The 15415-nt window shown below is 43.6% G+C and overlaps 1 protein-coding gene across 1 annotated transcript; it reads right to left on the bottom strand.

The window, feature by feature from the left end:
* Window positions 1-12466: 12466 nt before the first annotated feature.
* LOC130215002 (olfactory receptor 8U9-like) lies at window positions 12467-13405 on the bottom strand. Its single transcript, XM_056446887.1, has 2 exons — window positions 13057-13405; window positions 12467-12927 (listed from the first exon to the last, which is right to left on the bottom strand). Exons 1-2 carry the CDS (start codon window positions 13403-13405, stop codon window positions 12467-12469), a joined length of 810 nt encoding a protein of 269 aa, XP_056302862.1.
* Window positions 13406-15415: the final 2010 nt, after the last annotated feature.

The raw sequence follows: 15415 nt of genomic DNA, 5'->3' as shown, positions 1-15415 counted from the left end.
TGGTTGCTCTATGTACAATCTGTCAACAGCAACAAAAAGACACTTCAAACAGTCAATAATACAACCACAGAAAAAGTTGTATTGCATTATGAGGAATATACATAGACTATTTTGACAAGTATTAGTGTTCTATGCAGTGTAAAACCAGCCCAAATATTTCATATGTATGTCAATTCTGATTACATTTCCTGATTACATCTGTTGTAGTTTCATATAAATTAAAAATGCAATGCATATTGGAAAATAAAAAATATTTAATATTAATTATAAGTTAAATCTATGAATGTTGGTTGTTATTGTAATTACCTGTGGAAAAAATATCCACTGGCTCTTCTTTGAAGAAATCTTTGCCTGCTCTTTCCTCTTAATATATGAGTGTTTGCTGTGCTGTCATCACCCAAGAGGGGTTACTAACACACTTATGTCATACATCATCACTATGAGTTTTTTCTTAAAATCTCCTACAGTAATTGTGGCATAATGAAAGGAGTTCTTTCTATATGATTCTGTAATAGGAGTCAGACAAAATTCAGTATCACATCCAAGTGTAAAGGGATAAATCATGACATCATGATGCAGATGGCAGAGGCCTATCTGCAAGTTGTGTGGTTTCTTCTTATGATTTTTCTATTCAAGGAGGTTTATCAGAAGCAAGAAGAAACATTACACCTGACTGCATGTTAAAGCTTCTTTAACACAATATGCATTGTAAAAAGTGTCATAGAAAACAATGACGTGATGACATTATAGCTGTTTATTCATGTGCATCTTTTGGCATGCTTTCTTGCCATGCTTTATTGGCCACTTACTTTCTTTTTCAGCTGTTAAATGCGGTCTGGTCCTCAAGATTCATAAAAGAGCAACACAGTCGTGCAGCGTGTCTTTTTAAAGACGTTGTTCCGACCATGCATTTCTGGATGTGGTGGTTCCCTGTCCAGGGATGATGGGAATGAGCATGGTGGGGGTTCAGCATGTTAATGCGGTGCTCGCAGGCAGTGAATACCATCACTGCGACTTACTCTCGCAAAAGGACGAACCACCCCTGTTGTCCCCCGCAATAGCAGTTGGCACTTGGGCAGATCTGAGGGTTACAATGGGGGTCAATCTGCCACCCCCCATTCCTCAGCGCTCTCCATCCAAGCTTTGACTGAGAGAAGCGCTCATCCTCCGGGATGATCGCCTTCTCACTCGATGACAAAGAGGACCAGATGTCCATCGCTGCATCAGAGCGTGGGCTGTCATTTTCCTATGACAATTTGGACTCGCTTCCTGCCTCAGGGTTAGTAAGCAAGGCTCCGGATATGTAACCTGGGCTGCGTGTGTGTGGGTTTGACAGCCCGAGCACTGCCAGCATGGGACGCTATGCCTTCCAGCTCGCAGGATCAGTGCTCTTCGTCTCAGGGTCAAAGAGTGCCAGAGGACGGGCTCCCTTCTCTCAGTTATGATTAACCTCTTATCTTCCTCTCTTCCTCGGGACGCGCGCCTCCCGGGGTGAGCTCTCCCATCCTGTGCTGCCCCACCACTGGTGTGTGCGTCAGTGATTGTACCGATGATGTCACTTGTGCGGGCAAGCCTTACAAGCAGCGGCTCAGAATGCTCATGCAGAAGTACATCGTGTGGTGCGTTTGTCCTCAGGATTGGTCTGCAGCGATAGACCTGAAGGACACGTATGTTCATGTCTCCATTTTCCCACGCTACCGGCAGTTTTTGTAGTTGCGTGCAAGGATCGAGCATGGTAGTACAAAGTCCTCCCTTCCGTCCTCTCCCTGTCTCCGCTAGTTTTCACCAAGCTCACGAGCATCCACATACTCAATCATCTCGATGACTGGCTTTTTATAGCTCATTCGCAAGATCAATTGATTATGCAAAGGAACAAGTTGCTTCAGCACCTCGACCTGTTAGGGTTTCAGGTCAACCAAAATAAAGCAGGCTCGCCCCTGTGCAGAGCATCTCTTTTTCCGGGTTGGAGCTGGACTCGATCACCATGACTGTTACTGACCTGTCTGAAAGAGTTCGACAGGAAGTCTGTGGTCCTGGGGCATATGGCATCCGCAGATGCTGTCACGTCGCACTGGTTGCTCCATATGAGACCAATTCAGCATTGGCTTCACGATCAGGTGCCCAGACACGCATGGCACGCGGGCACGCACTGGGTGACAGCCACTCCACTGTGCCACCTGTGTGCCTCTAGAACAAGTGTCCAGTCATGTCGTTGTTTTGACGGATGCTTCCAGTAGGCACTGGGGGGCCATGTGTTTCAGGCATGCAGCTGCAGGTACATGGAAGAAACCTAGTTGCATTGGCATTTGAACTGCCTGGAGCTGTTGGCAATGTATCTCGCGCTGCACTGCTTTTTCACCAGTTCTAGAGGGGAAACACGTGCTGGTCAAGATGAACAGCACGGCAACGATGGTGTATATCAACAACTCGAGGGGTATCTGCTCTCAGATGTCTCAGGTTGCTCGCCGTCTGCTCCTCTGGAGTCATCCGCTGTGGAATCGTTGCATCCCATCCTTCTCTAGCGAGCTCAACCGTGCAGCCGATGTGCTCTCATGGCAGTTTCGCCTGGGAAAATGGCAACTCCACCCCCGGCTGTCCAGCTGTTATGGGTGCGTTCTGGTGCACTGGCCAGCACAGCTGAACCCCGAGGCGTGCACTAATATGCATTTTCTCCAATGAGCCTACTTGCTCAGATAATGTATGAAGTCAGGGAGGACGAGGAGCAGGTCTGTTATTGCACCTCTCTGGCTCAATCGAACCTGTTTTTCAGCTCTCTCCTCGTGACGGCCCCTCCCTGGCATATCACCTTGACGAAGCTTTCTTCTCTGGGACACGCACAATTTGGGACCCACCCCCAGAGCTATGGAACCTGACGTGTTATCCATAGATGAAGCGCGGAGGACTTAGGTGACCAACCATTTCGGTGGTCCTACGAGGCATGCCTACACCCTGAAGTGGAGTCTATTCGCTGCGTGGTGTACTTCTCTCTGAGAAGGACCCCGGACATGCCATATCAGTGTGATGCTATCCTCCTTCAGCTGGCTGGAGCTAAGGCTGTCCCCTCTGCACTGAGGGGTTGGTGTTACGATCATTCTCACAAGATGCAGGGATGGCGGTGTGCCTGGAAAGCATTGCCTTATCATCCAGTTCCCAGAGGCGCGAGATGTGGATAATTAATTTTATCCTGTCCCTCTCTCATACCCACTAGGTGCCCTAGGTTCCTACAGCGTTCTTTTTAGACTACGTAGTGAACATCGCAATCGCTGCCCATGGAGGAGGCAGACCCAGCCCTTTCATTGCTGTGTCCTGTTCGTGCTTTGCTTATTATGTGGACCGTACTCAGAGCTTTAGATCCCCTGAACAGCTCTTTATCTGTTATGGTGGTCAGCAGAAAGGAAGTGCCGTATCCAAACAGCGGCTGGCCCACTGGATAGTGGAAGCAATCTTCCTCACTTATCAGAGCCAGGGCAAGCCGTGTCCTCCAGGAGTGAGAGCGCTCTCCACTCGTAACGTGCATCATCTTGAGCGCTAGCATGTGGCGCCTCTCTACCAGACATTGTATAGCTGCGGGCTGGGCGACATCTAATACATTTGCAAGATTTTATAATCTTCAAGTGGAGCCAGTTTCCTCACATGTGCTGGGAAACTCCAGTGAATGGGGTAATTCAGTTTGGTGTTGTAAAACTTGCTGCTCTTTTCTCTCTAACACAGAGATACCTGCTTTTTCTCGCTCTTTCAGCTGAGTTCCCCGCTTGGAGGCCCCTGCGGAGTTCTTCCGAGGCCCCCAGCATCTGACTCAGTGGAAGAGTTGGGTGCCTGGCCGGTACGTTGATGGCATGCCCGCTGGTCAGCCCGCTTTCTGAGTATAGGTGCCTATGTGCGATCCCCGCTGGTGATGCCATATGCTTCACTCAGCCATGGTTTAGTCCCCCCTCTTAGGCGGGCTCGTGTCTTTCCTTCCCGCCAACCATCCTTCATATGTGTACTCCCCGTTCTCATGGTTAGTCCATGCGTCTTCTTGCCACCAGGTCTCCCCTTCTGGGCACCAGGTGGCCTCCGCAGCATCCTCCCTATCGGGACTGCACGCTTTTCCAACTTACTTTCATATCTTATATTCCTAGAATTAACTAGGTGCATTTTTACGGCTCCCCGGAAAAATATATCTAAGCCTTTAAAGCTTCTCAGGTAAGTAAGGTAAGTTATAGGGCCAGGGGGGCATGTTTGAGGGCTGCGCCTCTGGTGATGTTGGTGCACTCACGCCGTAGCCTGGCAAACCTCTCAGTAGTGACGTGGTAAGGTTCAATTGCTGTGGCGTTTTACAAACATGTCCCCATAGTGGAAGTTTCCATATAGCGATGAAGTTCCCCTTCCACTGGGGAAAGAAATGGTTACTATGTACTCCGTAGTAACCGTTTTATTCTTGATGTTAAGTTGTCCAACCTAGAGCTGTAGAGGACCCACACAATGGCAAACCTTCTCTTAGCCAAGCACATTTTAAAATTTTATTAGATCTTTTATGGGATGGAGCAGAGCTTTTTCTTGGTTTGGAGTTTGGTACACAGGCTGTTAAAGATTAAGCTTACCCAGAATTGAGGAGGGCATGGGTTGTGAAATAATTTGGGATAACAGCCCCTTAGTGTAATCGACTTGCAAGAGTTAACAAAACAACTTGAAAGGTTTGGGTGGCAGGGATTAAAGTTAGAGATGAAGGTATCCAGAGAGGAACTGGTCCATTTAGCCAGTTACAAAAGAGAAAAAGACATTTCAGCTCAGTGATAAAACAATATAAATGCATCTCCGAAGTAGGGTGGGTATAATGTCTGAGTGCTTGGTTCAGTTCAGTTCAGAAATAGAGAGGAAGAGAGAGAGAGCAGCGGTTCTTGTGCTTTCCCCATGTTTTTCAACAGCCACAAAACAACGATAGATGACATACAGTAGATTCAGTTTTTTCTTCTTGACGTGGCTGTTTGTCACAAGAAGATGGCAAGCTTTCTTTGAGCATGGTTTATTGCTGCTTGCTGTCAGTGTTTGACAGTGTTTTTATTTGTGCTTCCTTTGTTGTCATTGCCTTGTCTAGATGCACATGCTGCAGACAATTCTCTGTAAACCAATAGCATTCAGCAGTGGGTCTAGTGCCACCCTTTTTGGTACTTACTGTTATGATAGATACTCTTTGGAAAGGGTGCCAATAACGTTATACATTACGGTTCACTATTTTGGTTCCTTTGACAGCAGAAGGGATGGAACAGAAAGAGCTTCTGATGAACATTTGGGTCACTCTTTAGAATTTGTTTACAATGTTTACAACATTTTTATTAGTTAAAAAAATGGCTGAATGGAGGTGATCGAGCATACAGTAACGTGGGTATTATTCAGTCACAACATGGCACAAAACAATCAAAAATGCAAAGCTGTGTGGCAGGAACACAACACAAGACTGATACAGAGGGTGATCTTTATACAAAAGAGCCAGAAGGTAAGTGGAGATGAAAGGTAAGTGGTGCTTGGGGAATTGCTTCTGGATGGTGAGTAGGATGTTCTCTGGGGTGTGCTGGGTCTAGTGTCTAGTGAGGGTTGTGAATGCCATGTTCAACTGCTCAAATCTGAAGAGAGAGGGAGAGAGATATTAACGTCTGGGTAAGTTGGGAGTTTGAAGCTCACTGAAGCTCTTGTGCCATCTGCTTATATCCTCTCCCTCTGATTGGCTGCAGGTGCTGGTGATGAGTGCTGATGGAGTGAGTCCAGGTGACAGGGATATGGCTCTCTGGCGACATCAGAGAGGAGTACTCGCCACAGTCCCCCACCATTAGCGCCATCCTGGATCGAACCGGTATTCTGTTATGGGAGGGTGGGGGGAGACTTACTAGACAGAGCTGCCCATCCAGACCATATTCTTGAAAGGCCATAGGCATTCCTGTCGGCGGCCCTGGCTCAATGTTGGACTTTAAAGTGGAAGTCCTGGAGCGCTAGGAACCACCTGGTGACGTGGGCATTGGTGTCTTTTGCTGCTGCCATCCACCAGGGTGAAGGATCGTCCTAGAAGATAGTATTTTAGGACTGCCCACTATAGCCAGGGCCTCCTTCTCTACAGCCACGTATTGTGTCTCTGCAGGGGACAGCTTCCGTATCACGTATACGGCTGGGTGCTCCTCTCTCTCGTGGACTTGTAATAACACCGCACCCAGTCCGGAGTTGAAAGCCCCGGTCTGGAGGATGAAGGGGCAGCCAAAATCAGGTGCATGAAACACTGGGGATGAAGTCAGGGCCTTTCAATCTTCTGCTGCTGGGCTCCATGGAATTTTCTCTGGCTGCCCCTTCTTTGTCAGGTCTGTCAGTGGGCTGGCTATGGATGAGAAATTGGGCATAAAACATCAATAGTAGCCTTCCAACCACAAAAAGGCATGTACCTGGGATTATGTTGTGGGTCAGGGGGTCTTCTGAACAACTTCAAGTTTCGACTGTTATGGCTGGATCAGCCCTCGACCAATGTAATCGAACCTGAGATGACATTTCTAGGAGCACCCTATGCAGACGAGTAAGGTGTTCCTCCCAAAACCTCGAGTGGATTACCACATTGTCCAGGTAGGCGGCTACGTATTTGGTGGGGTCTTAACAAAATGTCCATCAACCTCTGAAAAGTGGCTGGAGCCCCATGCAGCCTGAAGCGAAGGACCCAGTAGTGCAGTGCCCCCAGGAGTGGCGAGTTTCTGGTACCCAATAGGGCCTCTGCCGAACGATGACTCCAGAAGGTGTTGCAATGTCATGATGGATAACGGATGTCCACCCGAGTGTCTCACTGAACATATCCTTGAACTGACTGACCAGGGCTTGTAGTTCTTGCTTCTGGGAGATGAACAGTTGTTCTCTTACGTGGACGATTCGTCCGCAAAAGCAGCCAGTTGTTCGGGGTGTGGGACCCACCGTTTCAGGATGTTAATATGGTACAGATGCTCCTCTCTTCTCTGTCCCGGCTGACGCGCTCGGTAAATCACCGGCCCGACCCGCTCGATGATCAGGTAAGGACCTTTCCAGGTGGCCAAAAACTTTTAATTTGTGGTTTGGACCAGTACCATTACCTTGTCGCTGGGATAGAACTCACAGGGTTTGGTGGGCCAGTCAAAGAGTCTTTTCTAGTCATGCTGAGTATCAAAGAGGTTTTGGTGGACTGGGCTGGCTGCTAACGTTACCTGTTGTGCAGGAACATATCTTGTATCACTGGGAACAAAGGTAATTGGTATCTTTGCTTTACCTCGTGGGTTGGCTGGCACCATACTAGGCTGTATTAGGGTGATTGAACTCCAGGTGTTGCAAGTAGTGGTTTTCCATTCACTGTCACTTTTTGCTCCAGGGCACCAGGGAGAACTGTACGATGTACAATGCATCCAGCCAGGCAGGCGCGTGTATCAGGAGTCACTGGTTCAGTGGGCATGGGCTCATCCACAGAGCTCGGGACCGCTGGTCTGCTGTCTGGTCAAGAGGTCGATGACAATCTTCTCAGCAACCTAGATAGTGCTGGGCTTATTACCCAGGAGCCACAAGTGGGCTAAAATTGTTAACTGGGCTGCTTGAAGTCGTACAGGGGTGCTGTCATCGAATCCGGCTCTGGAGGCGGAACTCTTTCCCCCAGCTGTAACCTCCATTCTTTCCTGTTTAGCTGCAAACTGCTCAGTAAATGCTTGTTGTCATAGGTTCTTCAGTCAGATGGCGCAAGACCTCCACCATATCTGTGACTGCTGGTCTCTGTAGCGAAGAAGCAGAGGGGTGAGATGAGGAGAGCGGCCAAACATACAGATGACAGATGTTATTTTTGATGAATCACACAGTTTGTTTGTTTGTTTAATTCCTCTTTTCTACCCGCATTCTCCACCAATTGTGACAGGAAGAGGAACCAAACACAACTGCGGATTTTCAAGCAAAGCCCTGTAGGGTGATTTATTTACAAAAGATCCAAAAGGTAAGTGCAGATCAGAATCAGAATCAGAAAGAGCTTTATTGCCAGGTATGTTTACACATACTAGGAATATGTTTTCGTGACAGAGCTTCTACAGTGCAACAGGATTACAGAGACAAGACAAAAAACAGATAATAAATATATTTTAAAAAATAGAAGTAAGTAGTGAGTGCAAATATACAGATTGACAAGTGTATGTACATGTTTATTACTATATACAACGTTATATGTGCAGCTGTTATGTGCAAATTGGCATGTAAAGTGTGTTGTTAAATAAGTGTATATGTGTATAAAAGTGTATAACAGTAGTGATGTTGGTTCCGCAATTATTATCATCAAGTGTTCATGAGATGGATTGCCTGAGGGAAGAAACTGTTTCTGTGTCGGGCTGTTCTGGTGCGCAGTGCTCTGTAGCGTCGACCAGAAGGTAAAAGTTCAAAGAGGCAGTGTGCTGGGTGTGAGGGGTCCAGAGTGATTTTGACAGCCCTTCTGCTCGCTCTGGATAAGTACAGTTCTTGGGGAGTAGGAAGGGTTGTACCAGTGATTCGCTCAGCAGTCCGAACTATTCGACGTAGTCTTTGGAGGTCGTATTTAGTAGCTGAGCTAAACCAGACAGTTATTGATGTGCAGATGACTGATTCAATGATGGAGGTGTAGAACTGTTTCAGCAGCTCTATTGGGAGGTTAAACTTCCTCAGCTGACGAAGAAAGTACAGCCTCTGTTGAGCTTTTTTGACAATGGAGTCAATGTGAGTGTCCCACTTCAGGTCCTGAGAGATGGTGGTGCCCAGGAACCTGAATGACTCCACTGCTGCCACAATGCTGTCCATGATGCTCAGTGGGGGGAGAGCAGGGGGGTTTCTCCTGAAGTCCACTATCATCTCCACTGTTTTGAGCGTGTTGAGCTCCAGGTTGTTGTGGCTACACCAGACAGCCAACTCCTTAACCTCCTGTCTGTAAGCAGACTCGTCACCGTCCTGAATGAGGCCGATAAGTGTGGTGTCGTCTGCAAACTTCAAGAGCTTCACAGAGGAGTCTTTTGATGTGCAGTCATTCATCACCAGCAATGTGTGATGAAAGGTGTGATGAAAGGTAAGTAGTGCTTGGGGAAAGGCTTCTGAATGGTAAGGTATTCTCTGGGGTGTGATGGGTGCAGTCTGGTGAGGGTTGTCGATGCCGTGTTCACTTGTTCGAATCTGGAGAGAGAGGGAGAGAGATATTAGTGTCTGTGTTAGTTGGGAGTTTGTAGCTCACTGAAGCTCTGGTGCCGTCTGCCTATATCCTCTCCCTCTGATTGGCTGCAGGTGCTGGTGATGAATGCTGATGGGGTGAGTCCAAGTGACAGAGAAATGGCTCTCTGGCGACATCGCAAAGGAGTGCTCACCACAGTTGACAGAAACAAAACTGGCTGAATAAAGCACACTCTAAAGGTGGCGTATGTCAATTTGAATGTGGATTTATTCATATGTGTAAATGGGACAATAATTATTTCCCCAGTAATACACCCCTTTTCTCTTTTGTTTGTTTTTTATGTGCTGCCCCTTTAAGAGTTCAGGTATACGCAAAAGCGAAAATTGCATGTCAAATACAGAGTGCGCAATGTGAAACAGAAGATAAACAGAGAGAGATATAGGGGATGAAACTCTTGAAAAGAGGAAGTTTGCAGTTTTATATTAACTTGCAAGTGTGTAGTGATTGCAGTTGTGTGATTTTGCTTTTAAAGACATTGGCTGTCTTACTTTGCTGTTTATCCGATCATTGTTCCTGCATGTGAAAAATCACTGTGGTGAAGGGGAATTCAGACCACAATAAGGGAGCCTGAGTTAACTTGACATATGTGACAAAGAGTTTGATAATGTTACGAAATGTTTAATAATGCAGTTTATTTCCTATGCAAACTGTATAAGCAGTGATTGCTGTTCTTTAACTGTGTAGAAGAGAGAGAAACAGTACACAATGTCACACAGGTGCTAATCGCTATGTGAACGTTTTCTTTGTGCTTTAGAGAATCCAACTGAGAGTATTTTCTCATTTTCTTTCATGGAGTGTGATTATGTGTAATACATGTTGTGTTTTCTGTATAACATGTATACTGTTGTTTGGATCTTGCACACATTAATTTGTCTCAAAAGGCACAAATTGGCCACTGTTGTTTTGCACATGTTAAATGGTTATTAACATAGTTTTGCTCTACTTTAAATCAAATTGGGATTATAATTGGATGTTTGAATAGAGGCTTAGCATTGGAGAAAACATTTTAATAGTTTTCCTTTTGACCTTGTTATGCCCTATTGTTATTTTGCCATTAAGTCAACTTTGTTTATTGATTAGATCTGTTTTCGAAAGCCTGGCATCTTTTCCCAAACAAAGTATACATTAATTCTGTATTTTTGTGAGACTCAGTCCAGAATAAAAGAATACATTTTTCTTGGGATGTTTTGGCTGTTTTATTTTCCTGACACAAGTAGGGTGTTAATGGGTCACATATGCACTGATGGTTAAGATGATTCAGTGGAAATCAAGTATTCCAAACAGCTGTGTAATAACATTAGTTCATGCACTGTGAATTAACATGAACTAACAATAAATAACCTTATTTACATTACCTAAAGTTAATAAAGAGGAATAACTACTGTAATAAATATACTGTTCATAGTTTGTTTATAATAGTAAATACATTAACTAACATTAACTAATGCACCCTTATTGTAAAGCATTACCACATTTGCATTATACACAGGGGTTGGACAATGAAACTGAAATGCCTGGTTTTAGAAAACAATAACTCATTAGTATGGTTTAGGGCCTCCTTTTGCTGCCAGTAGAGCATCATTGTGTCGTGGAAATGACAGACACAAGTTCTGCACAGTGACCAGAGGGATTTTAAGCCATTCTTCTTGTTTTCACTCCCACAGTGGCTCAATAATATAAAGATTTGGTGACTGCAGGCCATGGGAGATGTTCAACTTCACTTTCATGTTCATCAGGATACAATGTTTGAACCCATGGGTGCACATGATTTTTTTTTATGCAGGGTACAGTTTCACTTTCATAGGCCATCATTCATAAGTTATGCAATGTCATCAATGTTGCTTATGTGACTAAAATAGCATATGATGAACAATGATAATTTATCACATTGCATATGTTGTATTACGCAATGACAAATTTACATAATTCACATAATTAATTGTTAATTTGTTTAGTCTTAAAATGTATAGTTTATACAGGAGAAAAATGCCAATAAAGTTTAAACACTCATAAGATGGCTAAAACATCTAAAATTTGTCAGGTATTGTATATCTGAATCAGCTGCATTCCCTACTTACATGTATTTTTAAAAAATATGTTTATTATCTGTTTTTTTGTCCTGTGTAATCCTGTTGCACTGTAGAAGCTCTGTCACGAAAACAAATTCCTCATATGTGTGAACATACCTGGCAATAAAGCTCTTTCTGATTCTGATTCTGTCAGATGAGCTGTCCATGAACTGATGCGACCAGGATGCATGAACTATTTTCCCTGCATAAGACTCTCCATCAATCATGGCATTTTGCAGGGATGTTTTTGCAGAGATGCTCTACAAATCACCTTCTTTTATTCATTATGACTTTATTTATTTATTATAACCACTATTTCAGTGAGTGAAAGTGAATATCATTGCTAAGCAAGTTAAAAAATAAGTAGCCTATAAACACAGCCATTATATTTGACCTGCGCTGGCACTTATAGGTATAAATTTTATCTAAACAATTTTTAACACCTGGGAATTGTAAATGGACCTATAATGTCAATTACTGATTTTGAATGTTTTATTGAAAGTCTGTTACTGTGTGTACATTTGAAAAATAATAACAGATAAAATTGACTCCATGACAGTTTTAGTGTTAATAAAGGTGACCTTAAAATTGAGCATGCTATGTTGTTTTGTAATAATTGTGATCTCTACTATATAGAATTTATGTTTTCTTATGCAATTCAGATAGCTCACATAGCGTTCCTACATAATCCAGTGTCATTGGATACAGCATCTTGTAGCCTGAAAAGTTTTCACACAAACACAAAGTTGAAGCAAGTTATCAGATTTCTTAATAGTTGCCAGAAGGGGCCTGTGAAGTAGACCTGGACAAAAATGTGTTCTTTTTCCTGACTCCTGCATGCAATATTATAGATTTACTTGCCATGAAAACTGCTAGTAATGTTCATATGATAAATAACACAGTAATACAAGTACAACATTTTTTTTTGATTTTATGTAGATTGTGAATGACTGTACAAAATGCTTCAATGCTTCCATTTGATAAATGCATTTTTATTGACTGTAGATGAAACTTGCAGTTTTAAAAAACTAACAAACAAAAAAGACATGCACCCAATATTGTAGACAGAGCATTTTTAAAAATAAATGTAAAATTTTTATAGATTATTTACTCAAACAGTTTTTTAAACAAATAATAATTAGAAAAGAATGTGATCTGTGCTGAAGCATTATTTTCTCTTTCTGTAAATTTGACATTAACCTTTTTTGCTAAAACAAAATTTAATAGTCTTTTGTCTTATCTCTTTGGTCTGTAAACCATACACTAAAGGATTTAGTCCTGGTGGTACAATATGAAACATTATACTAGCTAGTTTTCTGCTGTCAGAATATTGAGGAGGAGAACGATGCAAAAAAATCATAATGACAGAAGAAACCAACATGATTAAATAAACAGCTATGTGTGTGCCACATGTTTTTATGGCTTTTCTGTTGAATGATTTGTTTTTGCTGTTTATGCATACGGTAGCAATCTTTGCATATGTTATGAATACAGATCCAAGTGAGACGACAGAGACAAGAATTGTAGTACAAATTCCATACACATTATTAACAACAACACCCTCTTCACAGGACAGTTTGAACAGTGAGGCATTATCACAGAATGGGTTTTCAATGTTAGATCTGCAACGAGACAGGCGTAAAGTAAGTGATATCAGAATTGTCACTGAAACTACTGACCACCCCCAGGCCAATGCTGATAGTTTGACCACCATTTTATTGGTCATTATAGCTGTGTATCGCAGTGGATTACATATAGCTACATATCTGTCAAAGGCCATAATCATAAGCACATAGTGGCTTGCTGCTGCAAATATATGTACAAAATAAGCTTGAACCACACACTCCACATATGTCATATATCGCTCTGAGGCTTCCCTTAGAATATCCTGCAGTAAGCGTGGCATAATGACAGTGCTCCCTATTATATCAGTCAGTGGCAGGTTAAAAAACAGAAAATGCATAGGATGATGCAGATTCTTCTCAGTTAATATCACAATAATAAGTCCAATATTGCATCCCATTATAAAGAGATAGACCAAAAGAAGCAGGATGAATAGAGGATAAGAAGAATGTTGTGTAACTTTCAGTCCCTCTATGAGGAGAATTCCGTTTGTGAATGTCAAGTTATCCATTAGTCGCTCTTCAAAAAACCTGATAAAACAATAACAAACAGACCTGTTATTATTTGTCATATGTAAATATGTTGCACTGCATATACCATAAAAAAGAAACTGTTTGCTGTCTGATAAGACTTTGCATTCAATCTGAATTCAATCTGAATTATTTTCAGAACATATAGTAACCTGAAAACTCAATCTATTAATAGATGGTTTGTATATCTAAAAAACAGTTTATACCTACACCAAATGTTCTTTGTTATTTCCAAGATCAAGCAACGGGTAGTTGCGTCACAGAATTCAAGCTGGCTAATGTTGTGTAGTCATCAGTTCCATTAGTATTCTGTGTTTGACATATAACTGAAAAATCTGTGACTTGCCTTTTCCATTATATACGGAATATGGCTTGAACACGACGTCATCACTCAAGAGGGGAAAGCTGATAGTGCTTGGTACCATGCTTACAGCCAATCATAATTGTGGTAGTTGCATGTAGTTTCCTGTAGGGGTCATGTTTCTTTGTTTATAGCTGTCAATATGGCTCAAGGCAAGGGTGTTTAATAATGATATTACAAATATGTCTTCCTGGTAAAATGCACTCGAGCCGCATACGCTCTTGTCTCTTGTTTATTCCTGTGCCCAGCTCTCTCCCAGCAGTAGGACCCCAAAGACCAACCCCTAACCAGAGGACTGTGAACTCAAGCAGGCCACCCTTTTCCATTTTGATTGGGAGGAGCTGGGTGAATTTAATGGACTTAGTAGGAGATAGTGGAATAAGTCTATCTTCAGATATTGAGTGAGCTTCTGCAGGGGAAATGAACCCCTTACAGTCCATGCAAACCCCCCAAGAGGTTAAGACGGAGCTAGACCTCATTGGTTAATGCTGTGTTACAGAGCACCTGCCAGTGTCAACTACAGCCTCATGGTGTGTTCACACCAGATGCTGATGAAGCGTGAGTGATTTACATGTTGTCAATGCAAAGACACAAACAGACATTTTGCGCTGCTGTTAGCATGAATGAGGTTGCGTGAATGACACGATTCACACGATGAATCAGAAGGAATTCAGAGTTTTGCACGTTTGACACGTTCAAGTTGGATAATTTGAACTTTAGCGGACATTCGCGTCACATTAACCATTTGGGAGCTTGCTCTAGTATGGGTGTGATTATGACGCAGTGCCTATTGTTGGTGTCCTGAGGGTAAATCCTCCTGTCGACACTGGACAACAGTTGAAAGCACAGCTGAAATCTTCCATCATCCAGGTATAGTTTCTGGAGTACTTTATAAACTGACAGAGCTTGGTGCACATCAAAAAGGATCCAGTGGTCTAAGACACATGCCAAGTGAATCTACAGTTTTTCAGCCATCCTACAGCATATACACAGCTACTCTCTCAATAAAATCCTTGTTAGCCATTAGCAATGAGACTAGAGTCAGCGGGCATACAGAAGCCCCGCCCATGATGCAAATCTTCATCTATTGTGAAGTGAATTTGATGTCCGAATGAAGCGAGTAAACTCAAAATGTTCTTGCGATGTATTTGAACAAGCTGTGTCTGGTGTGAATGTCCCATCAGTGTCAGTCAGTGTTGGCTCCAGCCTAGAGCATCCACCAGTGATGGCTCCAGCCCAAGAGGGTGGCCCAGTGTCAGTATCAGCCGAACTCTTTGCACCATGAGCCTGAGTCTGGCTCCTTGCCCTGCCTGCACCATCTAAACACCTTGACCTGACCGCTCCTCTCCAGCTTCTTGCCCTGCCTGTTCCATACACGCTCCTTGACCTGCAGCCCCAGTCCAGCTCCTTGCCCTACAGGTGTCATCCAAGCTCTTTTCCTTGCCAGCCCCAGTCTGGCTCCAGCCAGGCCTCCAGGCTTGCTGGCTTCAGGCCAAATGGGAAACACCTTGGCCCGCTGCCGGTGTTCCAGACCTGCTGTACCTAACATGGTCTAACTCCTCCAGCTCCACCCTGGTCCCCTGCCATGAATCTTGTTCCAAATGTCCTAGCCTACCAGGGTTTTTGAACA

The sequence above is a fragment of the Danio aesculapii genome, chromosome 21 (assembly GCF_903798145.1).
Source record: "Danio aesculapii chromosome 21, fDanAes4.1, whole genome shotgun sequence".
NCBI classification, from domain to species: domain Eukaryota; kingdom Metazoa; phylum Chordata; class Actinopteri; order Cypriniformes; family Danionidae; genus Danio; species Danio aesculapii.
The sequence above is the reverse complement of the archived record's forward strand: the minus strand, read 5'-3'. Positions and strand labels throughout refer to the sequence as shown.